The sequence below is a fragment of the Penicillium waksmanii genome (assembly GCF_028829765.1).
Source record: "Penicillium waksmanii strain IBT 27052 chromosome Unknown utg000001l:1.0-4852451.0:1.0-4856178.0, whole genome shotgun sequence".
NCBI lineage: Eukaryota > Fungi > Ascomycota > Eurotiomycetes > Eurotiales > Aspergillaceae > Penicillium > Penicillium waksmanii.
Window position 1 is genome coordinate 1,358,426 of NW_026643248.1, and position 24,674 is coordinate 1,383,099.

The 24,674-nt window shown below is 50.3% G+C and overlaps 8 protein-coding genes across 8 annotated transcripts; 3 read left to right on the forward strand and 5 right to left on the reverse strand.

Annotated features, from left to right (window-relative positions):
• Positions 1–812: 812 nt before the first annotated feature.
• N7481_000491 (putative AMP-binding enzyme) lies at positions 813–3,172 on the reverse strand (the record flags this gene model as incomplete). The annotated part of the gene is made up of 7 exons (XM_057259710.1): positions 813–918; positions 1,013–1,276; positions 1,330–1,576; positions 1,620–2,199; positions 2,324–2,604; positions 2,662–2,917; positions 2,999–3,172. The coding sequence occupies 7 exons, from the start codon at positions 3,170–3,172 to the stop codon at positions 813–815; spliced, it is 1,908 nt and encodes a 635-aa protein (XP_057127542.1).
• A 739-nt stretch (positions 3,173–3,911) lies between these two features.
• Positions 3,912–5,763, reverse strand: N7481_000492 (putative arginine transporter; the record flags this gene model as incomplete). Its single annotated transcript, XM_057259711.1, has 3 exons — positions 3,912–5,156; positions 5,228–5,487; positions 5,553–5,763. 3 exons carry the CDS (start codon positions 5,761–5,763, stop codon positions 3,912–3,914), a joined length of 1,716 nt encoding a protein of 571 aa, XP_057127543.1.
• A 1,372-nt stretch (positions 5,764–7,135) lies between these two features.
• Positions 7,136–7,826, reverse strand: N7481_000493 (MARVEL domain-containing protein; the record flags this gene model as incomplete). The annotated part of the gene is made up of 3 exons (XM_057259712.1): positions 7,136–7,244; positions 7,344–7,629; positions 7,748–7,826. The coding sequence occupies 3 exons, from the start codon at positions 7,824–7,826 to the stop codon at positions 7,136–7,138; spliced, it is 474 nt and encodes a 157-aa protein (XP_057127544.1).
• Positions 7,827–9,811: 1,985 nt separating this feature from the next.
• N7481_000494 (O-acetylhomoserine aminocarboxypropyltransferase/cysteine synthase family protein) lies at positions 9,812–11,371 on the forward strand (the record flags this gene model as incomplete). The annotated part of the gene is made up of 4 exons (XM_057259713.1): positions 9,812–9,861; positions 9,953–10,451; positions 10,534–11,102; positions 11,170–11,371. The coding sequence occupies 4 exons, from the start codon at positions 9,812–9,814 to the stop codon at positions 11,369–11,371; spliced, it is 1,320 nt and encodes a 439-aa protein (XP_057127545.1).
• A 1,939-nt stretch (positions 11,372–13,310) lies between these two features.
• Positions 13,311–15,849, reverse strand: N7481_000495 (Nrd1 complex RNA-binding subunit; the record flags this gene model as incomplete). The annotated part of the gene is made up of 3 exons (XM_057259714.1): positions 13,311–15,200; positions 15,412–15,657; positions 15,730–15,849. The coding sequence occupies 3 exons, from the start codon at positions 15,847–15,849 to the stop codon at positions 13,311–13,313; spliced, it is 2,256 nt and encodes a 751-aa protein (XP_057127546.1).
• Positions 15,850–17,604: 1,755 nt separating this feature from the next.
• cit1 (citrate (Si)-synthase CIT1) lies at positions 17,605–19,273 on the forward strand (the record flags this gene model as incomplete). Its single annotated transcript, XM_057259715.1, has 5 exons — positions 17,605–17,709; positions 17,767–17,831; positions 17,901–17,985; positions 18,051–18,098; positions 18,167–19,273. The coding sequence occupies 5 exons, from the start codon at positions 17,605–17,607 to the stop codon at positions 19,271–19,273; spliced, it is 1,410 nt and encodes a 469-aa protein (XP_057127547.1).
• Positions 19,274–20,198: 925 nt separating this feature from the next.
• Positions 20,199–21,463, forward strand: N7481_000497 (putative mitochondrial DNA replication protein (Yhm2); the record flags this gene model as incomplete). Its single annotated transcript, XM_057259716.1, has 4 exons — positions 20,199–20,315; positions 20,433–20,529; positions 20,667–21,339; positions 21,409–21,463. 4 exons carry the CDS (start codon positions 20,199–20,201, stop codon positions 21,461–21,463), a joined length of 942 nt encoding a protein of 313 aa, XP_057127548.1.
• Positions 21,464–22,979: 1,516 nt separating this feature from the next.
• On the reverse strand, positions 22,980–24,134 carry N7481_000498 (alpha/beta hydrolase family protein; the record flags this gene model as incomplete). Its single annotated transcript, XM_057259717.1, has 1 exon — positions 22,980–24,134. The coding sequence occupies one exon, from the start codon at positions 24,132–24,134 to the stop codon at positions 22,980–22,982; it is 1,155 nt and encodes a 384-aa protein (XP_057127549.1).
• Between the last annotated feature and the right edge of the window lie 540 nt (positions 24,135–24,674).

Sequence of the window (24,674 nt, forward strand, 5' to 3'; positions counted from 1 at the left end):
CATCATTTTCTCCAAAATCCAAAACAGTTTCCTCCAGAGCTAAAACCTCAAACCTTCTTCAAGTCCTAAAATTGTTCTAAGGAATCATTAGTTAAAGAAGACCCTAGAAGCCTATCAACCTTGGACGATTATCCTAATAACTAAACCCTCAAAAACAAATAATCCACTACTAGTCTAAAACGGAACAGAACTCCGAGAAACGTAGACCTGGGATTCAAAATTCTGCCCCCAACTTCATCTAATTGGCAAGATGGCCGAGTTGGTCCAAGGCGTCAGGTTAAGGTCAACCTTAACTCCAATTTCCTGATCTCCGCAAGGGGGCGTGGGTTCGAATCCCACTCTTGTCATTTTTTGCTTGGTAGCTATCCAATCCATATAAATATAAGTGGCTTGGTTTCCGTTGTATGGTAAATTTTTTTCCCTCCATGGATGTCATTTTGGTTGCTGGTGCTGGTCTAGTGTTCGTCGACTATGGGGACATAAAGTATAAAATAACTGTTCTACGGACCACCTACTACTAAAGAACTAGTTACCCAGGGGTAATTATACAACCGAGGAAGAGAATTCGGGGGGGTTTTTTTTTTTTTTTCAGAAAGCCTTGAAATTCAATATACTACAATGCCGACCTACCCGACATAACAATAATAATGCAGGACTCCTATATACACATCTAGGCCACGCGCGAGTATCACCCCAGGAAACTTGATGAACTTGAACTTGAACATGAAACTCGCGACCCCGGACAGGAAGATAGTAATGTAATGTAATGTAATAATAAGAAGGAAAAATATCCTCGAAAAAAGGGGAGGAGTCTACAGCTTGGCACGAGGAGCAGATTCCTCCTCCAGGGCCTTCTCGTAGAGTTGGTCCAGGAGTTGGCGGTAAAGCTTGACGGTGGGAGGACGCTTGAGCTTGAGACTAAACAGCGGAAAGAGAGTTAGTAATTGATTCAATCCAATCCAATCCAATCGTTGAAAGGATGACTCGCCGGGGGGGGGGGGATCAAACTTACGTCGGAGTGAGAAGATTATTCTCAACGGTAAAAGGCTCCAACTTCAACGAAACATTCTTAACACGCTCATAACCCGCAAGCTTATGCTTCTTCGCAACACGCTCCAAATCCCTCAACACAGCACGACGAATCTTCTCATCAGAGAGTGTAGCCTTGATACCCTCCAGATCGGACTGATCGATCGTCTTACCAAGAACCTTCGAAGCAAAGGGCGCATACATATCCGGCGCAATGCCAAAGATACCAACCAGGAACGTCTGCATACTATCACCATGCACATAAGCCTGACCGAAATAGCCCAGTTCGGAGAGAATAACGCCTTCCAATCGCTCGGGGAGATGTATTCTCCCTGTGCCAGTTTGAGCACGTTCTTGCGTCGGTCGATGATGATGAAGCGGCCCATTTCGTCGATTTGGCACACGTCGCCGGTTCGGAACCAGCCGTCTTCAGTCATGGCTTTGGAGGTTTCTTCGGGGTTCTTGAAATACTCGGTGAACATGTTGTTGCCGCGCATGAGGAGTTCGCCGCGGGGGTAGGGCTTGTCGTTGACGGAGTACTCCATGTCTGGTAGGGAGACGAGGCAGGCTTCGACGCAGGGGGGCTAGACGGCCGCAGTTTCCGGCTGTTAGGTCGTCGCTTGATTGCGCGGTGCCGCAGGCGTAGGACTCGGTTAGACCGTAGCCCTGCAGGATGTCGGTGCCTGTTGAGACGCGCAGGAAGTTGTGCAAGGTGGGATCCAGGGGAGCTGAACCGGACACCATATATCTGGCTCGCTCGAGACCGAGGGCGGAGGCGACCTTCTTGGCCCATATACGGTCGTAAAGAGCGTGGTAAATTGTGGCCTTGGAGGGGTCGGGGTTCTTTAGGTTGGCTGTCTTGGTCGCGACGATGTGGCGGGACAGTGCGCCCTTGAAACCGGGTTGCTCGACGGTGGCGGCACGAATGGCTGTACCGAAGCGGCTGTACAGACGGGGGACGGACATGAAGCCGGTTGGCTTTAGGAGCTTCAGATCATCGACCAGCTCGATGATGTTGCCGTGGAAGTAGCCAATGCGAGCACCGCCCCAGAAGGCAGTGTGCTCGGCAAGACGGGCGTAGATGTGTGCCAGGGGGAGGTAAGAGCACATGGTGTCACCCTTGGCCTGGCCGATAGTGGCCAGACCGGCGGAGGTAGCGGCGACAGCGTTCTGGTGGGTCAGAACAACACCCTTGGGCGGGCCGGTGGTGCCGGATGTGTAGTTGATAGTAACAATATCCGAGGCCGAAGGGGGGCTTATATCCACGCTTGGACGCCTCTCCAAGAGCCTCGACCTCGCTGATGGTGTAGATAGAAACATCCAGTCCGGCGGCGATGGAGTTGAGCAGAGCGCGCTTCGAGTGGCCGTCTTGCTCGCCGGCGTCGAGCGGGTCAAGAGAGACAATCATCTTCAGACCAGGCATGGATGCCTTCAACTTAAGGAGAGTTGGGATGTGAGGAAGGGAGGTGACGACGCAGCTGAGTTCAGCGTGGTTAATGATATACTCGGTAGCATCTGGAGCTAGGACGTCGTAGATGGAGACTGAGTAGAGGCCTTGGGACATGCAGGCCAGATCTGGAATTTGTTAGATCTTCATTTGGTAAAAAGATTATGGGAAACGCTGGGACATACCAGTGATCTGCCACTCGGGACGGTTTTGACACCAGAGACCAATACCGTACTGGCCGTCACGGTGCACGTTGTGCTTCTGGTGGAGCTCAACGAGACCGGCACCGAAATCCGCCCGGCGCTTCTGCACCTGCTCGTATGTGATCCATTGATATTGATCGTAGGTCTTAGTGGCCGAGTTGTATGCGCGCCAGCCAAGGCAGTGGTTTTTAGGTTGACGGTTGGCCGTGGACTCGAACATGTCATGGGCAGTGAGGACCTGAACAACAGAGAAGAAGTGTTAGATGCATGTGTGTTTGTGTTTGTGTTTGTGTCTGCCATAGCCGAGGCATAAACGTACCTGAGGGTCAAGAGTCTTCAGGAGTTCCTTCTGGTAGTTCCATGCCCGGTAAACCCGGCTGCGACCATCCTGCTCGGTGCCAGGAATGCCGACAGAGTAAGGTGTGCCTTTTGGCGGGGGCTGCTTAAGCTCCTCTGCCTTGGCGAGATGGGAGGGCAATTGTGAGAAAAACATGATGAGGGTCTAATCTGTTTTCAGGAGAAACTCAGCAGTCAGCAACAGCAACCACATGCTTCGGATGTTGCGGGATAGCGAAATCGTGTACCGCGCAACGATGAGGGGAAACGGAAACAGTGACGAACCAAAGAGAGGTAGTAGAGAGACTGGTAAGAGAGAAACGCTTTCCCAGAGCGACGAACGAGACCACCGGAGAAGAAAGGGAGTGTGGGGGAAGAGAAGAGGGAGAGTCTGGAGTAAAAGAAGGAAAATCCGGAGAGAGCGACTCTTTTCGGTGAAATCTCCTGCCACGATGGGGTCGAAGCGCTGAAAGTACCTCGGCTCGTTTGAAGGGCGGGTACCGGTACTTGCGCAAAGTATGGGGACGCCAGCATAAATCGAGGTACCCCCTTGCCCAGGTGGGTCTGCCATCCCTGGGAGTTATGCACTACGATGTCATCCGCCACATGCTCTTTCATACTTTTTTCACATGGTATATGCCCGTGTCTAAGCCTTAGGAGACCCAAGAGGAATGTGTGAAACCTTATATCGTCTAGAATAAGCATGCTATTCGTAAACTTGTTCAGTGTGCCAGAGATGCTAGACTTTATACACAAATATAATGAGAATAATATATGCAGTACAGAGTACTGTGGGATATGATACAGGATAAAAAAAAACAACACTCAAAACGCCATGCCAAATGCCAAGAAATACGCAAAGACTATGAACAGATGCTTGCAGGCATGTACAACCTCTAACCGCTGATCCACTGCCAGGTCTTGCCGTACCAAGTGGTCGGCTCGATCGTCTCCCAGGTCTCATTATCGAAGGTGGTTCGGCCAGTATCCAGATCAGCCTCGATAGACTTGACAAACTTGGGGCGGAAGATAGCCCAATGTCCCAAATACAGCACCACAAACAAGATGAGACTCAGGTAATTGATGAAGAAAGACTGCACATCAAACTTGGGAATGAAGCAGGTAAATCCCTGGGTGAGAATGATGAGGGTGTTGAAGAAGAGGCCGTACCACGAGAACCACGGCTGCCAGATAGCCTTGTAAGGCAAGATATCGCGCGAAATGTTGCGCGCCTTCAACGCCCTCTGGAAGGCGATGTGGCAGGCGTTCAAAGAGCACCAGGTGATGAAGCCAGCGACGCCCGAGATCTGGAGAAGCCAGTTGAAGACATCGGCACCGGCACTCGACACGTTGAGGAAACCGAGTAGACCGAACGCCGCGGTGAAAAGAACCGCGTAGTAAGGGACACCACCCTTGGAGGTCTTCTTCATAAAGCGAGGGGCGAATCCCTCCTGGGCCAAGCCGACGATGATACGACTGCCACTGTACACATTCGAATTGGCGGCGGAAAGCACGACAGTCAACAGAACGGCGTTGATGATACTCGGAAGAACCTTGACACCAGCAAGTCGGGCGGCAATCACAAATGGAGAGGCGTTTCCGTTGTTGGCGTCGGCCCCGGTACCGCTGCTAGCAACCATATTTGGGTCGTTGGAGGGGACCACAATTCCGATAAAGAAGATGGTCAGGATGAAGAAGAAAACGATGCGGAAGAAGGTCTTGCGAATGGCGGAGGGGACTGTCTTGCGAGGATTTTCTGTCTCACCGGCCGCAATACCGACAAGTTCGGTACCCTGGTAAGAGAAACCAGCCTTGATGAGAACGGACCAGAAGCCAACAAATTTGGCGACTGCGGGGGATGCGGTAACCTGGTAAAGGTCTGGGGTCACAAAAGGACCAGGAGTCACCCAGTATCGGAAACCGATATATCCCCTCTGGCCTGCACCGGCGTTGATACAGATGGCGAAGATCATGAAACCAACCACGGTGAGAATTTTAATACTGGAGAACCAGAACTCGATCTCACCATAAAACTTGACCGGCAACAGATTCAGCAAGATAATGATGACCCAAAAAATGGCGATGAAGATGGCAATTGGGATGGAATCGTCCCAAAATTGGATAATTAAACCAGTGGCAGTCTGAAAGGATAGGTTGTTAGTGACTGGGCAGCTAACTCTGAGCAAGAGGAGATATGGGGGATGTGATGTACCAATTCAAGAGCAAAGGTCGACGCCCAGGAAAACCAATAGATCCAACCCATCGAGAAACCCAAGCTAGGATGAATCAATCGTGTCGCGTATGTCGTGAAAGAACCGGGAACGGGGATATAAGTGGCGACCTCTCCGAGAGCCGTCATGACGGAGTAAACGATGGTTCCGACGAAGATGAAAGCGATGAGCGCACCGACAGGGCCAGCATTTGCGATGGCCGCACCGCTACCAATGAAGAGACCAGTTCCGATGGTACCACCTAGACACGATGGGTATGAGTATAAGAGATTTTCCGCAGCTCTTCTAGATGTGTGATTTACTCACCAATGGCAATCATCTGCAAGTGTCGACTCTTCAGCTTCCGCTTCAATTCGGGTAGCGGGTTGGATTCACGGCTGGCGCCGTACTTCTCGTAGTCGACATCATCGTAGGCGTGGGCAGGCTGCTCTTGGGGCTGCGGCTCCATGATGGGACTCTCGGACACCATTTTCGGTTTATCAGACCAAGGTGCGTTGTAGACCCGGTCGTCAGCCATGTCTGACCCGTAACGAGTAACGAGGCAGTGACAAGATGCGCGATGGGGATGGAAAGAGGAGAAAGAAAGGATCTGACTCGACTCTGGCTTTCGGGCGGGCGCGCGCACTTTTGTCTCCACTTCAGACCACAGTTGGAAGGTCGCGCGGCTGCCTCCGAGGACTTCGAGGTGTGGAGAAACACGCGACGCTTGTCAAACCCTATGCCTGAGATCGTGGAGGAGGGGAAATGGAAAAGTGTTATGTAAAAAGAAAATCAATGCAACCTGGGGAAGTGAAAGGGGAAATGACTCTTCTTTTTATTTGACGTTTCTGGCGAACTCTATCAGATATGTACAAGTACGGAGTAGACAAGATCCCATCGGAGCAGAGTTTTCCTTTGCGCCCTGAGAGAGATACGAGTACCGGCTCGGCATCCATGTGGGCCTTTAACCAAAGGAACAGAATTTTTTTGGTTGGTGGCGAACCTCCCATGAGATGCCGTTTTTCCCTGACTAAGGTACATACATATACGAGTATTCCTTTCAGATATAGATAAGAGGCTGGATCAGTCCAAGATGACTGTCTTCGTGCAGCTTACCCGGGGGTCGTGCGGGCAGGAATCGAACTAAACGTTCGCCCGATGTGACTCTGCATGAGCCCGCGCCGCCACCCGCCGATCGCGGCAACAAGTGTATACTCACTCTGCTCAGTACAGTACTCAACTACTCACTACATACTCGTGACTACACATAGCTACATCTCTAATACGAATCTATTAAAGATCATGTATACTGGATAGAAATAATAAATCAAACAAAACGAACCTATAAAGACTCCATCATAATGTATTACTCACCTGCCCGAATCGGCATCGCCGTTTCCGGCGGGTGGGGCCGAGTTTGATAAGCATTCCAGTGGGAAACCTTGGATCCATTGGAAATAGAAATGACATTAATCAGATCTGGTTCAAACTGTATCTATATCTATATCTATATCTATAATTAATGTACTTTAGACCATCTATCGCACCATACTCACATTATATCAAAGTGCAAGCTTAATTAATTATCAACCGATGATAAATGAACTCAAGTAATTAATTCCTAGCTGTGATATGTCATATGCCACACTTAATGTAGAAAACCCACACTCAATTGGATAATAAATGCAAAGGCTCGCTCTCACTAGTCACAAAAGAAATCATCATGAATCATGGCAGAACAAACAAACAAATACAGAAATGGAGAATCGAAACACCCCAGGGTATCGTGGAACTTAAACACGCAGATTCATATTACCCACCACATCAATGACATTCCGCGATCAGCAGAGAATAGGAATAATCTCCCGACCCAACTCTTTCAACTTTCACCCCGCTTTGCTGGACTATTCTCAGACTCCAAGGTGTGCATTATGCTGAGTCTTCGTTGCACTATTGCCCGTACGACGATGATTCATAAGATCGACGACGGCAAAATAAGTAGTCACAGAGAAAAGAACCCTAGCGATAGAATAGAGGAATTAGCACATTAAACCGTGGTAACAGACACAGACACAAGATTAAATCACTCAGGCAGGGAAGGGGGGGTCGGGATCATACCACTCGAACGCTCCAAAGACAGTAACCGCCTGAAGAGCCCGACAGGTGCTATAGTGACAGTACCGAGGCGGAGGAAGCTCAGCACCAATAGCAATAAAGCCCGCGAACCAGAAAATCATCGTGATGATCTCGACAGCGGGAATCACAAAGCGATGCGCCAGTCGAGGGAAGAAAATCGGGGCTGCACCGAGGTAGGGCGTGGCGACGAATGCTGTCCAACAGCCTAGGAAGAGGAGGTAGTTGACTGTGTCGGATAGAGACCACCAGTCGTAGAAGGAACTGATAACTATATGGCCGTAGGGTTAGCTTAGCTATTTATCGATGGAAGTACAATTGGACGCATCGGGAGAGCTTTCTGCAAGCTGCGATGCGACCGTTGAGAAGGTGGAGAATGATGAACGAACCATAAGCAGTCAAAGCGACCACGATCAAGCCGAAGATGATCTGCACGATCCGCACAGCTTGGATCCAGGGGAGATTCATGGCGAATGTAGGTAATGGTGTCGAGTACAATGTAGTTAGGATGCAGAATAGGTGGAAACTGCTGCAGTGATAAAATGTGGCTGTCAGCGAAAATAAACGCAGAAAATTGTCAACAAAGATCAGAGCTCAGAACAGGTATATAAAGCGTTGCCCAAAGTTGGTCAGCCACCTTCGTCGCGCGCGCGTCATCGGTCACATCTTGGCAGTCAGGTGGCTTGCATGATAGGGCTGATGAGAAATTAGGGTTACCTTTTTGGCTTTGCGGGGGATGAAGAATAGCTACTAGTATTCTTGGTGTGTAGCAGCTGATACTATGAGACTAGGTATAGCTCTCCTCGACCGATATTCGAGAAAACTGCCCAAAAAATTCCCATCCCGACTTATAATGTACATCTTGGATACTCTGCTGCCTACCCGAGGCTAGTATTCTATTTGCGCCTGAAGAAAGCAGAAAGTTGCACCGCCACTAGTAAGCTAGGGTCTTGGCCCGCTGCCTAAAGAACATGTGAAAACATGCCAGTACTAGTGTTACTCATTGGCAGGCCGAGTGGAGTGTGAAGATCAATTCAAAGAGTTATGGAGCCTATGCAGTGTCCTATAAATAAATACAGTGCCGTACCTATTATTGACCCAGCGCTTAGGTGGCTCTGTTTACAACCAAGGTAAAGCGTTTTGCTTTATTGCGGGATGAGATGAGTTGGTGCCTGAAATATGAGGATCCACCCGGTGGGCTGATGCCGAGGAATCTCAACGATGTGGTTTTTGTAGAATGAAGCAAAATATGCCCAAGGCAAACTATACCAAAATAAGTAGGCAATAGATTTGCACCTCTTACTATCCATGTCAGCCTAGGACGCGTGAATGATGGAGGCAAACAGATCCACCATCCTTCGTTAACATAAAGCCAAAACAAACATCTCCCACTCTGCGGAAGTTCCTCTACTCTTCAACCTTCTCCATCTCCGCTTCAACTCAAGTTTCAATCTTGTACTCTACTGCGCTTTGATTTGCTCTCTCTCTCTCTTCCGACTCATGATGAGAACCCCAACAATATACGATTATGGGGATTGATAAAAACTTCATCTGCAACCTCTGGATTCAGATGGGTGAGCAGGTCAACGTCAAGATGATCCGTGACAAGTTCTCTGGGTAAGAAATGTTTCCTCCTATTTCTTCCAAAAGGATGCTAATGGTGGTAGTAGGAGCAATGCTGGATACTGCTTCGTGGACTTCTCCTCTCCTCCCCTGCCGCCGCCGGTGCGTATAAGAACATGCGGTCACAAGAGATCGAGTACCTCCACAGCCGCGCTCTACCCAGCCATTAGCTAGGCGAAGAACAGGCGGGGAACCCTATACCTTAGCAGCTTGAGGTCAATCAGCTGTTTAGAGTCAGTTACCAGGGGTGTCAAATTCTGGCCGAGTCTCTGTATTTTGTAATTTGGCTGTAAAACCGGTGTTTTCTTATATCCCCACATCTTGCTGTAGAATACCCATCAATTCAAAGTTGTTTGCATTTACTTGAAAAGTCGGATTGGAATCTAGTTATAGCGCTCGATACGTTTATGCGATGCACCCATGCAATACTATCACATAGTGTGATCAATCCACTACAGTGCATGCATTGAATACGAACTAGCGGGGCTGGGATAGACCCCTGTAAATTCTCGTACGAGAAAGAGGATTGGATTAGGGTGGGATTTGGATTGACGACGAGAATGAACGGAATCAAAAAAAAGGGTTTGATGATCACGCCATCGTGGGCCCGCGCTGGCGTGTTCATTGCCCCTTTTTCTCTTTGCTGGAGCTGTCGCAATTTACACCGTGCCTTGCAAGAGGAGAGAACCACTGCATTGCTATAAATCTACCCACTCCTGCCGCCGAGCTGTACAACATTGTGCTGTGTTCTGACTCCTCTTTATAAGAGAAGCAACCTGCCCGCCGACTGTCGTACACTTCCTCTTCCCTTCCCTTCCCCGCATTTCATCATGTCTGATCCCCAGAATCTCCACTTTGAGACTCTCCAGTTGCACGCCGGGTAAGCGGGGCTCCTCCCAATTCTCTACTCAATTCAATCGAAAGAGAGAAAGATGAAGAAAATAACAAGACCACCTCTAACAACATCCCAGCCATGAACCAGACTCGCAAACCAATTCCCGCGCCGTCCCGATCTACGCAACAACCTCCTACACATTCAATGACTCCGCCCACGGCGCCCGACTCTTCGGCCTAAAAGAGTTCGGAAACATCTACAGCCGAATCATGAATCCCACCGTCGACGTCTTTGAAAAGCGCATCGCTGCACTAGAAGGCGGTGTTGCCGCCGTCGCGGCCGCATCAGGCCAAGCCGCCCAATTCATGGCAATTTCGGCCCTCGCTCACGCTGGTGATAACATTGTTTCCACGAGCAATTTGTACGGTGGTACTTATAACCAGTTCAAAGTCCTTTTCCCTCGTCTGGGAATTAAAACTAAATTTGTTTCTGGCGACAACGCTGCCGATATCGCGGCTGCTATTGATGATCGTACCAAGGCGGTTTATGTCGAGACTATTGGAAATCCCAGATACAATGTTCCGGATTTTGAGGCCATTGCTAAGGTTGCGCATGAAAAGGGTGTTCCGGTTGTGGTATGTGTTTCCCTCTCCCTCGCCCCTTTTTTTTCTCCTTTCGTCCTTTCTTCATCCGAACAAGTCTCATCTCATCTCACAGGTCGACAACACCTTCGGTGCAGGCGGCTACTTCGCCCGACCAATCGACCACGGCGCCGACATTGTCGTCCACAGCGCAACAAAATGGATAGGCGGCCACGGCACAACAATCGGCGGCGTTATAGTCGACAGCGGCAAATTCGACTGGGGCAAGCACGGCGCTAGGTTCCCTCAATTCATCGAGCCATCCGAGGGATACCACGGGCTAAAGTTTTGGGAAACATTTGGCTCCATTGCGTTCGCTATTCGGGTTCGGGTCGAGACGCTGCGTGATGTCGGTGCTGCGTTGAATCCGTTCGCGGCTCAGCAGCTGATTCTTGGACTTGAGACGCTTAGTCTGCGCTGTGAGCGTCATGCTACGAATGCACTGGCCCTGGCTAAGTGGTTGCAGAAGAATGAACATGTTAGTTGGGTGTCGTATCCTGGTCTTGAAGATCATCCTTCGCATGAGATGGCGAAGAAGTATCTTCCTCGTGGTTTTGGTGGGGTTCTTTCTGTTGGTGTTAAGGGTGGTGCGGAGGCTGGGAGTCAGGTTGTTGATGGGTTTAAGTTGATTTCGAATCTTGCTAAGTATGTTTCCTTCCTTCATTCTTTTTCTCTTTTCGACGAGGAGTTTATGTTTGCTAACCTCCTCTAGTGTCGGCGATTCCAAGACCCTGGCTATTCACCCCTGGTCCACTACCCACGAGCAACTCACTGAGCAGGAACGCAAGGATTCGGGCGTCACTGAGGATGGAATCCGTATCTCTGTTGGAACGGAGCATATTGATGACATTATTGCCGACTTTGAGCAGTCGTTCCAGGCTTCCAAGGCTGCGGTGCCGGATCGTACGGCATAGTTGCATATGAAAATCCCGGGCAGGTTCAAATTCAAAGTGAAATACTGTGATTGAATGGAAAATGGATTAATTGACGAATGAATGAAATTACTGTAAACAAATTGACCATAATCTGGATTGGCTGTGACCATCCCATTTCCTGTGTGACGAGAGTTTCTTTCCTGTCCTTTCATACTTCTCATGGAAAAAATAACGACAAATACCAAGGCAAAAATAATATTGAGCATGATAAAAACCACTACTCGTAGAGTTCCCGATAATCGAAAGCTTCACGCCTTTGAAAAGTTTGAAGGCTGCGTCCCTTGCGTTTTTCTTGCCCTGCCCCGAGGCACTTAGTAACCACCCAAGGTCTCTCAGAACACGACTTTTGTATAGATTGCCCAGGTGGTAAACCAGATTTGGCGCTTTCTAAGCCCCGGCCAGGGTGTGTTTGAAGGCTTTGATAAGCGATACATAGCTCAGTAGCCCATTGTCGGCGATCAGGATCCTGACTATGAATTGTTTCGAAGAACTAAATGCCAGTTATTTTTATTTCATAGAAGGAATAATATCCAGGCGCGGCATATCCTTACCTCAAAGTCAAGGTCACATTCAAGCCTCTACCATACCACACTTTTAAAAGAATATTATCTTCAGGCAACCAGACTCCGAGATTAGAAACTTCTATTCAGAGTCTGAAAAATGCACGCCATTAGCATCTTAACCAGGTTCAAGAAGAGCTAGTCATTTTCGTTTATCGGAGGTTCAACGGTAGCAAGCTTGAGAAAAACAGAATTAAATCACACTTTGTAGGAATACCGGGAAAAATGGCGACGTTTCTAGATTCTCGCTTGGTGTATATTCCGCGATTATTGCGTCCAGTCAAAAAGAGCGGGATTCGGATTCTGCGCGATTCTTTGGGGCTCTTTAGATTGTAGTACAACTGTGCCCGAAGACACCTTCTGGAACTCGAGTAGAGAGTACTCATCTTCGGTGATGATGATGCTGGTGTGGATAGAATATCGATACAGCTCATCCACCTTCAAGCTGGTAGTGAACCAGTTAGGATAAATCCAATGGACGGTGGATATGTGAAGAAGGGAGAATCAAAGCATTCAATTTGTTATTTTTATTGTTATTGTTGTTGTTGTTGTTGTCCAGACGTGGCTTTCCGTTGTTTACAACCTTACAAAATTGGAAGCCGCGATGCAGCTAGGTAGGCTAACTAAGCTACCTACGGGCCTGAGGTTGCCTACGAATGTTGTAAATGGATTTGGGATTCATTGAAATTGTATAATTCAGAACTGCATTGGAGTCATCTAACAATCATTCGCAGAAATAAACAGGACAGGACAGGACAGGACAGGGAAAATATAAATGCTCGAGCAAAAAGACTTAAAGCTAGTTTGGAAACAGAAATCCACTACAAACAATCAAGTAGCCCTAGCTTGAGAGTTCAAGTGACTACTAGTAAGGAAACTTCGTAGGAAACATTACTTCAACAATAATACATGTGTGGTCACGGTGTTATGGTTCATCCCCACGGGACGGGGGATTGCTTCATTATGTCGCCTACTGGCCGCAATGAGAAACTATGCAGGTTGTTACATGTGTGAAGTAGAAGAGAATAAAGAAAAAGCGCAAGTGCAAACGAGGCAAGGGAAAAAGAAAAGAAAAGAAAAGAAATCAGTACTAGAGAAAAAGAAACAGCCTCCCCCTTTTTTCCGAAACGGTTAAACGAAACGAGATCCTTTCAACCTGTCAAAACGCCAGTAGGGTTTCCTTCAGATAGCTGAAGGCTCCAGATGCAGAAACTGTGATAAGAAGACATAATAGAAGGGTTTGAAGAAGTGGAAAAGACCTTCCGGACGAAGAGAAAAATGGAGGTCGTCGAAGATGATGATGATGAAAAAGGAGAAAAAGCAGGGCATGTCGTACGCAGTGCAGTGCGATGCGGTGATTAGTTGCCCTGGCCCGGTGGGGGAGGTTGAGTGGTGGGCATGCCGCCGGCTTGGGCACCACCCATCATGAATCCGGGAGGCAGCATGGGCATACTGGCAAAATTGAAGCCGTAGGCGGGGACGGCAGGGGCAACGGCGGGGTTGTTCATGTTTGACATATCCTGCTCGCCCTGGCCTCCGTATTGACCTCCACCGAAACCATCACGGTCCTGGCGACGGCCACCGCCGCCGCCACCACCACCACCACCTCCACCACCGCCAAAGCGGGTGTCAGGGTTGGGGTTGGTGCGGGAGGAGACAGGGCCTCGCTTGCCGCCAGTGTCGGTCGCGATGCGTCGGCTGATTGCCTTTGAAGAAACACCAGCACCGATTTCGATATCCGGCTCCTCAACAACCATGCCAGGCTCGATAGGCCGGCCTCCGGTTCCACCGTATTCGGCGTTGAGCATCCATTTGCGATCCGCCTCGGTCAGTCGGTCGATAGGAATAATGCTAACACCGGTTTGGTAATCGCTGCAGTCACGGGGACCGAAGCCGACACCCCAACGGGTTCGCAGCTGCATCTCTCCTTGGCGGTATGACTCCATACCATCGCGGGCAGCGATCGCATCTGGACGGCTGATCATCTTAATGAATGCATGGCGCTTGTCGATGTTTACGATACAAGTCTGAACCAGGCCAAACTTGTTGAAGAGTGCGCGCAATTGAGCCTCCGGAATGGTGACACCGCCAACGAAGAGAGTTCGGCTAAGAACCTTCATGCTACCTTGTCCGATTGAGTAGTCCCACTCGACGAGCTTAGGACCGGGAGGTGGAAGGTTGGGGTCCTTATTGCGCTGGGGTGAGGGGGAGCGGCGTCTCCGTCCAGCCGGGCTGCGCTGGCGGTAATCGCTGCCACCACGGCCGCCACCACGACCACCACGACCATCGCGGGGATCGCCCCGACGTCCTGGGGAGTCCGCATGGTATTCATCGTAAACAGGGCTGTTGCGACGACGAGGGGGAGAGGCATCACGACGGCGGTCCCAGCCGGGAGAACGAGAGCGACGGCGGTATCCCTGAGGGGAACGGTTGTAATCACGCTCTCTGTCGCGATCATTATGACCCTGAGCATCGCCGTGACCCCAACCACCTGCACCCTGACCGGGCATGGGAGGGAAGCCGGGCATCTGGCCAGGGATCGGACCACCACCAGGCATGCTGTTGGTCATACTGATGATTTGGAGGGCAGTGCCCCACTGATCCTGGGGAATACCCTGCGCAGCCAAAAGTTGCAGAAGCTGAAGCTGCTGGGACAGAGCATTGCCATCTCCCATGGGTGGCATGGCGGTACCTGCAGGGAGCATGGCGGCCAAGGGGTTCTGGGCCGACGGGAGTGGGTTGGGCGTCTGGCTTTGGCTTTGCGGCTGAGGCATGGTCGGGTTCTGGCCAAAAGCAGCGAATGGGTTCGCCATCGCACCGGCTGCATATGGGTTCGCGGATGGATCGGCGGACGAGACAGGGGGCGGAATTGCTGCTGCAGGGTTCAGCGCAGCAAGAGGGTTTGCCATGGCCGGGGCCGCGGGCGCCGCAGTGTTCTGCTTGGCCATGTCTGCCAGCGCCTTCAAGATACTCGAAGTATCCGGGGCGGCGCCACCGTTGGGAGGTTGAGATGGCATGGTTACGCCTCCAAGAAGATTGGGGCCCGGGGCGGGAGATCCTTCGGGGGTGGTGGATTCCACAGCTGCGTAGCGGATAAACAAATCAGACATGATTACGGGATGCGAAAGCAAAGGGGGTGCAAACTTACGCTGCTGAGGAGCATTCAGCTTCTCGCGAAATGAGTTGAGCATTGGGGCTGGGAATGTGCATCCGCGCTCCCAGATGTCGATCAGCTTCTTGATCTTTTCCTATAAGTCCGAAATAATAAAATACGTAAGTCATACGGTTCATAAATCATAAAAAAATAAAAGAGCAGAGAGCAGCAGCCAGCAGTGACAGGGCCGATTTAGAACAATCCTCGAAAAGTGATGTCCAGTTTGGGTGTTTGAATATACGGCCATTACAATTGGCCCCCAAATGGTTGCCCCGCTGGGCTGGATAGATGCATGTCTAGCGTACCTTTTGATCTTGAGGAGCGGTGTTTATGATATCGCCCATTAGAACAGGCAGGAGTTCAGTGACACGGTTGACGCCTGCGGCGAAGGTTCCATCAGGAGCAGAGCTCCCAGGGGGCTGACCAGCCTTTCGTGCAGCTTCTACCCATTGCCGGGTTACGGAGTCTACGACATAGAGTACTCCCAGTTTGTGGGTGCCCGGTGCCTTCTTGAAGTGTGTGTAGATCTTCTGAATAAGAACGGATTCATTCTGTGAGGATGTGGTTAGTCTCTGGGGGTCGACGGATGAGTGACAGGATGAGAAGAAAAGCAGAATTCATACCTGTACGTTGGCGGTACACAGAGTGGTGATGCTGTGGATTTTGGAGCCCGATACGCCTGGGGCCTTGAGGGCCAGCATCGACTGGAGATAATTCTCCAGCTCAGCTACGGCCGAGGACATGCTGGGCAAGTAGGAGTGTTTGTTTTTCGATAGCCTGAGATGAGTTCCGCACTCTAAATATGGGAGAACTGATGTTCGGAGAAGAAGAGATAGGAGATGCGTGAGTGAGAGAGAGTGTGATAGAGTGAGGTGTGAGGTGTGGTGTGGTGTAGGAGTGAGATTGTGTGTAGAGAGAGCAAACGAGGCAAGAAGCTCTTTGGTCGAGTCCCGTGGCTACTTTCGAAAACAATCACGACAAATTAATCCCGAGACTGATAGAACTCAAGGAAACTCTCAACTCAGGGGAGATTATAGTTAAAATCCGTATCTCTCAAGACACAATATGTTTTATAGCGGACGGTGACTCTTCACTACAGCACGAGCGTATTCACTGTCGAACCAGAGAACTGCCGCCTACAGCTGGGGATACAGCCTAGCGATTAGGGAGAATCCAGGATAAGAAGGCTGGCCGAGTACGAAAGAGTACGAGAGGTACAACCTAAAGGCGCACTGCCGTGAGATCCAGAAGCAAGACAAGGGACGGATTTACAAGGTATAGAGAATCCGTGGATGGCGAGGGGGGGGTTGTTGGATGAGAGGAGGATGAAAGGGAGAGGATTCTTCCAGGTGGAAGGGAAGGTACAAGGCCTAACTGACACTGGGCAGATTTCTCAGCGCTAACTGTATTGAGTTGGTCACGTGGGGTGAAGAATTACCATCATGTGACCAATCATGTGACACTATAGTCATGTGACTAGAATGCATCTCTGGTCTTTGCTGTACACCGTAATCTGCCATCCCACATATCCAAGTGGTTTCCCCGGCTACGGAGCTCACAGTCTCAGGCCAGAGTGGATATCCCGGCAAGATGGGGCCGATGCTATGTATTTCCGCGAGCCATCTGTCCCTTCCATCCCCAAACCTAAGCTGTTTTAGCCTCCGTTCTGCCCCTTCCTTCCGCCCGTCGATATCCCGATCTCGGTGAACATATTCAGCAATTAGCCGGCTAGTAACGGGGAGGTCTTGAGCATGGCGTCAGACGAGAAGTGTTTTCATCTATATTTCAGACAGAATACTCCATACAAGTACAAGTGCAAGCTACAAATCATACTTCCTCCGTACACAATACTCCACGGGGTAAGGGATTCCCAGACCGAGGCACCAGGACAAACTCTACTCCGTGCGCGATGCCGAGGGCTATCCACTCGGGCATCCGGATGGCGACACGGGAGATGACAACTATCGACGTCACTGTATCTGGGTATACAAATGCTGGGTAGACTCTAATCAGATCTACTCCGAGTCAGTTATAGGGATATAGATACAACGAGTATGTAGTATGCACCAGCACCGTATAGTACAATTATAATTACAGTCATATATCTAGTAGTAGTAGTATCTGATGGTTCCCACTATCCGTGCACCCACTTCTCCCTACTCCGTATTTTGTATTCTGATCTGTCCTCAAAGGCTAGTCGCTGCCCCTACGGAACTGGTCGGACCAGAGAGATCTGCCGGCAGACCGAAAGCCGTACTCGGCGTTACCGTTGGGAGCGTTAATTACGCAGATCAAAGTCCCACCCGCACACCCATGCACCCACTTGGATCAATACTGTATTACCGGCTGTTACGGTCAGATGGAAAAATGCAGCCAGAAAAATCCAGGGAGCTCCTCCCGGATATTTCTTTTCTTCTTCTTCTTTCCCCCCTTGTGCTCATACCTCACCTCTTTCCCTTCCATCCATTATACCCCTTTCTTTTTCACAAAAAGTCGTTATGGCTTCTCTTCGCATTGGTACCTCCGCTCTGCGGTCCTCTGTCGCGAAGCCCGTTCAGACTGCTGCCCTGAACGGCGCGCGCTGCTACTCCTCTAAGGCTAAGGTAACTTGGTCCTGCTTCCAGCTTGCATCTCAATTGACATACTAATCAATTCTACAGTCCCTGAAGGAGACCTTCGCCGATGGCCTGCCCGCCGAGATTGAGAAGGTCAAGAAGCTCCGCAAGTACGTCCACCACGCGCACTCCTACATTTCCTCCCCCGAAACCAATGATCATCACTGACGCAATCACAGGGACTACGGCAACAAGGTTGTTGGTGAGGTCACCCTCGACCAGGTCTACGGTGGTGCCCGTGGCATCAAGTCCCTCGTTTGGGAGGTAAGTCGCAATGCGGGAGCCCTGGCGCGCTAAGAAAAGTCCGCTAACAATAATTTTTTTTCCAGGGTTCCGTCCTCGACTCTGAGGAGGGTATCCGTTTCCGTGGAAAGACCGTAAGTACTTACAATATCATGAAAGATCAATTCTTTCGACCAGACTTGCTGACATCTCGCCTCTCTAGATCCCCGAGGTCCAGAAGCTCCTCCCCAAGGCCCCCGGTGGCCAGGAGCCCCTTCCCGAGGGTCTGTTCTGGCTTCTGCTGACTGGCGAGGTCCCCTCCGAGCAGCAGGTTCGCGACCTGTCTGCTGAGTGGGCTGCCCGCTCCGACGTCCCCAAGTTCGTTGAGGAGCTCATCGACCGCTGCCCCAGCACCCTCCACCCCATGGCCCAGTTCTCCCTGGCTGTTACCGCTCTCGAGCACGAGTCCGCTTTCGCCAAGGCCTACGCCAAGGGTATCAACAAGAAGGAGTACTGGAGCTACACCTTCGAGGACTCCATGGACCTGATCGCCAAGCTGCCCACCATCGCCGCTAAGATCTACCGCAACGTCTACAAGGATGGCAAGGTTGCCGCTATCCAGAAGGACAAGGATTACTCCTTCAACTTGGCCAACCAGCTCGGCTTCGCCGACAACAAGGACTTTGTTGAGCTGATGCGTCTGTACCTGACCATCCACACTGACCACGAGGGTGGTAACGTCTCTGCCCACACCACCCACCTGGTCGGCAGTGCCCTGAGCTCCCCCATGCTCTCCCTCTCTGCCGGTCTCCAGGGTCTGGCCGGTCCCCTGCACGGTCTGGCTAACCAGGAGGTCCTGAACTGGCTCACCGAGATGAAGAAGGCTGTCGGCAACGACCTGAGCGACAAGTCCATCACCGACTACCTCTGGTCCACCCTGAACGCCGGCCGTGTCGTCCCCGGTTACGGCCACGCCGTCCTCCGCAAGACTGACCCCCGTTACGTCTCCCAGCGCGAGTTCGCTCTCCGCATGCTGCCCGATGACCCCATGTTCAAGCTGGTCAGCCAGGTCTACAAGATCGCCCCCGGTGTCCTGACCGAGCACGGCAAGACCAAGAACCCCTTCCCCAACGTCGATGCCCACTCCGGTGTCCTCCTCCAGTACTACGGTCTGACCGAGGCCAACTACTACACCGTCCTGTTCGGTGTTTCCCGCGCCCTGGGTGTCCTGCCCCAGCTGATCATCGACCGTGCTCTCGGTATGCCCATTGAGCGCCCCAAGTCCTTCAGCACTGAGGCCTACGCCAAGCTGGTTGGTGCTAAGCTCTAAATGCAACACGACCGGTAAATGGTTAATAATCTGAAATGTTTTCGGGGGGGAGGATTCTGAGCTAGACTGTATTATTTCTTCTTATTTTTTGTGATTGTGGTTTTTCATGTTGTATGATATAGGACTTGACCGGTTCGAGCGGGCCTTGTAACAGCACTTCCTCCCAACATGATATTTGGTCACGCAGTAATTGTGGTATCCTGAGTAATCCTCTTTTCTTATCGAGTGTACGAGTAGTCCGATATCTGCTGTTGAGAACGACCTAGTGCGCCTTGCATGCATGCAGGATGCAGAGTGCCTGTGCGGGCGCAGATTAGGAATGGTCTGACGGCTACCCAAGTAGAATCGAGCACACGTGAATTGTTGGGAGGCTCAACCTTCTCACCGACCCACCCAATGCCAAAATAAACAACAAAGGGGAAAAGAGATTGAATGACATTCGGCAGTATTTATAGTATAGAAGTTATAGAAATCGGAATAAGAATACTAATGGCAGTGGTGCCCTAAATGACCGACCGGAGCTATCCAGAATGTCAAAATTCCGAAGTACGGAGAATTCAGAGAGCACCTCGGGAATTGAAATTGCCTGCCTGAGGCTGGTCAGATAACTACAGCAAAGTATGGAGTACAGTATGGAGTACACAGTCCACAGTATGGAAGGTACTCAGTACCCGCCGGCATGAGTGGATCACTGGACTCCTCCAGGTACCAAATACTTTGGTACTTCCCTCTCCGCCTCAGCTGACTCCCCCTATAAGACAATTGGCCTTTCCGTTTCCTCTTTTGCTCATTACACTACCTCCGATTTCGACCTCTACCTTTACTCCTCCCTTCTCCCCTCTCCCCTTCTTTCCCTTTAAAAGGCGACGAAGCCCCATATATCCCTTGGTCAGGGCCCCTTTCAGCGCAACTCCCCCTTCTGAAGATGTCTACCGCACCGGTCAAGGCCGCCGCGCCTGAGCTCGAGAAGAAGCCCGTCAAGTTCAGCAACCTGCTGTTGGGTGCTGGATTGAACATGTTCGAGGTCACCACGTTGGGACAGGTACGTTATTGTTATTGTCATTGATCACAGGGAGCTCTCTGTCAATCAACACAGGATCACTCCCTCCCCCCAAACAATCGAGTAAACCATGCTGACATTCCCTCCCTTTCTCCCTAGCCGTTGGAAGTGATCAAGACAACCATGGCCGCCAACCGGGGCGACAGCTTCGCCGGTGCTATGGGTCGGATTTGGGGCCGTGGTGGCATCCTCGGTTGTACGTGATGATACCCTCCCTTCCCCCCCCCCCTTCTTCCTCCGATGCCCGCATCTAGTGGTCTGGTGTGGAGACCCACGCAAACCCAATCACCACGCATGTGAACCAAATCAAACTAACCCGAATACCCGAACTAGACTACCAAGGACTCATTCCGTGGGCCTGGATTGAGGCATCCACCAAGGGTGCAGTCCTCCTGTTCGTCGCCTCCGAAGCCGAGTACCAGGCGCGCCGCCTGGGCGCTGGCGACTTCGTCGGTGGAATCAGCGGTGGTATGGCCGGTGGTGTTGCCCAAGCCTACGCTACCATGGGCTTCTGCACCTGCATGAAGACCGTCGAGATCACCAAGCACAAGATGGCCGCCTCGGGCGTTCAGCCCACCGGCACCTTCGCTACCTTCATGGACATCTACCGCAAGGAGGGTATCCGGGGTATCAACCGCGGTGTCAACGCCGTCGCGATTCGCCAGACTACCAACTGGGGATCCCGCTTCGGTCTCTCGCGTCTGGCTGAGTCTGCTATTCGTAAGAGTACTGGCAAGGAGGATGGCACGAAGCTGTCCGCTTGGGAGAAGATCCTCGCCTCCAGTCTGGGTGGTGGTCTTTCGGCTTGGAATCAGCCTATTGAGGTTATTCGTGTCGAGATGCAGAGCAAGACTGTGGATCCCAATCGTCCTAAGAATCTGACTGTTGGCAAGACTGCCAAGTACATCTACGATAACAATGGTCTTCGCGGTCTCTACCGTGGTGTTGCGCCCCGTATTGGTCTGGGTATCTGGCAGACCGTCTGCATGGTTGCTCTTGGTGATATGTACGTTCCCCTCAACCCCCCTGACAAAATTTCATGTGAAACCGAGGACTAATCAATCTTGTTACATAGGGCTAAGGAGGCTGTCGAGAAGCTGACTGGCGAGGCTGTCACCGCTAAGCACTAGAGAAGGTTTGAGATACCCTTCTATCATGCAGTGCAGTGCAGTGCAGCGTATTTAGACGAAGCGGAGGAAGTGCCATACCAATGGTTCCATTCCATTCCATCCCACCTTACACAAACATTCACCTACACACATTCTTAATTCATCAACCTGCCACATGCAGACCCGATACCCTTTGAATACATTTGCAATCGTGAATTCACGACAATCTTATTGGCCGAATGTGTCTGGACACTTCAATCCGTCTCCTTTTTTCCTTTTTCCCTTTGCCGTTTTTTCTTTGTAGTCTCACCTCGGAGGTTTTCTTTTACATTCTCAAAATAAACAGAATTATAGAATCAATTACAAAAAACTGTTCTATCTCAATTCATTCAATTCAATTCAATTTGATTTAATTTAATTCCTCACTGTCTGCCTTCTCTCCCCTCCTCTCCACTTCACCCCGGAATACAACCCCCCGGACTCCGAAAATGGACATCCCACGAAAACCACATAGCCGACCACACCCACGCGGACAGGACTGGACAGGAGCGTTCCGGCCCCCGTCCGAGCCCGGGCCTTTCCCAAATCGTAGCGTAGAGCGGACTTTTCTATTTCTCTACGGGATATGTCCGGCAGGTCTCCGCGCTTGACTGGGGCTGGGCTGGGCTGGGCGGGTTTGAGGAATGTTATGTTGGCATTCATCCGATCTCGGGCCCTACACCGTAAATCGGCCCTTTCTTTCAAATTGACTTGGCGATTGTCGTCACTTAGATTAGTCTGTAATATTCAATTCTCGGTAAGTAATATTATTTCCAGGGAGTTTCCATTGACCCGTTTGCACGGACCGAGTAGGGTTTAATTTGTGTGTCGGTGTCGGTGTTTGTGTTTGATACCCGCGTTCCCGATGCTCGTGTCAACCGAGGTTATACTAGAGAGGGATCTGGGATTATGTCATATTATTTTTTGTAGGTCTGACGTACTTTTATGCATTGATTTTGTTTGAACTTGTGCATTGCTTGCTGTTTCTTTTTCAATGTTGTCTTTTTTTTTTTTTTTGAAATCGGTTTGGTGTGGAGGGTGGACTTGTTTACTACGCGTTCTTTTTCTACTAAAATTAAGTAACATGACACTTTCTCACTCTAGCCATAGAATATCCGTGAGCTTGAAAGTTTTTGAAAAAGCACCGGATGGAACGGGATGTTACAGTCCCGCCCAGGTTCAGGTTCGCCTTCTATATCAGAAACACAGAGATGCTCTTTCAAACCCCAATCACATATTACGGGGGAATAACATGTTTTGTACCTACGTATAATAATACCAGCCGCTTGTTATAGATTGTAAGACAGATACAAGAGCCTCACCTCTCTCACCAAGCCAAAGAATCCCGACCACCGCCAACTATGAGCAATGACCTACTTGATTGCCCCTTATGGCAAACTTCTCACGCAGCGATATTGTAAATGAAACAGCTTTGCGGGTGCGGATATCCATGTCTATTGGGTTCAATATTTGAGATATTTACCAATCATCCAACTAGTCATGAAGACACAAATTTCACATCAGGATATGCTACAGAAGGGCCGCTCAGCAATTCTGACTTGTGCCCATAAACAAAGTACTGCAGTGTGGCGACGGTGTATGAAGTAATCACATCCTTAGCCCGCAAACCACCTATCGTCCCAGTACGATTGGCCTGAATTTTTTGTCGAACTACATCCGAAACACCTAGAGCATCAACAAGCACTGGAAAGTCAGAAAAAGTATAGTGTTCAGACTGTGCGAGTTGTAGCTCAAGTTTCCATCCTCGTAAATGTGACGAAAATGTTGCCCAATTGTGATCTGTTGCCTGGGTGTGGTTTGAGCTACCAAAAAGCAGGAACGGACTCGACAATCCGTTGTCCACGACAGACCCCCATAATTGACCATCTAGATTGATACCCCCGACAAACCGATTATCAACTAGTATTGTCTGCGCTGCTGTTGCTCCGCCGAGGGAATGACCAAGGATAGTTACTCGATCAAGAGAGAGTAGATGCAAATTTCCCTGTGACAAAGGGAATAGGTTTCTGATCACTTTTTCGTCGTGCATTTGATCAAGTAAAAATGACAGATCCTTAACGCGAACGTCCAGTGCTGAAACAAATTCCGTTGTGGTATTGATGTTTGCGAGTATTCCGAGAACAGTGCGGCCATCGGGATATTCTACGATATCGGCATCGTACGGGTGGTCGATGGAGACAACAGCAAATCCGTTGCTGGCAATTTCTTGAAGCAGCAATGAGTACATCAATCTTGAGGTTGCCAGTGCCGGTGAAAAAAGGACTACTGGGTAATCTCCGTGAAGTCTGAAAGGCGGTGGCTGTTGCCGTGTCTGAGTCTGGATACGAAGGGACTCGAACGTTCCTGGAGGTAATCCAAAAGACTGGAAACTCTCATCTTCAAACCTGGCTGTTGCATTCGGGACGTAAGATGTAGAGGGTACACTTCCGCAATTGACGGGTGTAAAGGTAGTGACCATGATAGACCGTTTACCTCCTTTTGGGTCATAAGGATTGGTTCGAGACATGTCAACTAGTTCACTTGCATGAAGCGTGACATCGCATGGTCCAGTGCTTGAAGGGAGAGGGACAATTGCCGTTTGCCCGAGGCTGATAATAAGAAAACTAATTGACCAGAGGATGGCCCGAATCATTTTGGCGGCTCTCTGACGATGAAGATGGAAAGACACACGTATTATAAGATGGAATTATCAGCGAAGTCCAGCGGCAAACCATCTTATATATATACTACTAGTAGTTACCGCTTGGTATGTACCCATAGAGGAGTGTAAAATCAATTTTCTCTTGATTCTACTAGAAGCTAGATTGCCTATGAGGTATTTCGAGGCATTTGCGGTATTTTCCGCTATTGGCCTATATTATCGGGCGTTGTTTTCGAAGATTCATCGACTAGGTATATAGAACCTGGAGAGACTGACGATGACGACAACTGTGCGCCCCGTTATTCGCGACCGGGCAACCGAGAGCCATTTTGCGACGCCGGGGCTGTGCGATATAACCTCTGAAGGTGTGGACGGAGCGGGACATACGGCATCGAAGGAATACAGCACGTTATAGATACGAAGGAGGCCGGCGGGCCTTCGGACGAAAGCAAGAGTACCGACACGAAATAGCCCCCCAGGATGCCGCTGTGGCCTGAATCACCCCAGTGGTTCAGCTCCTAGATGACATAC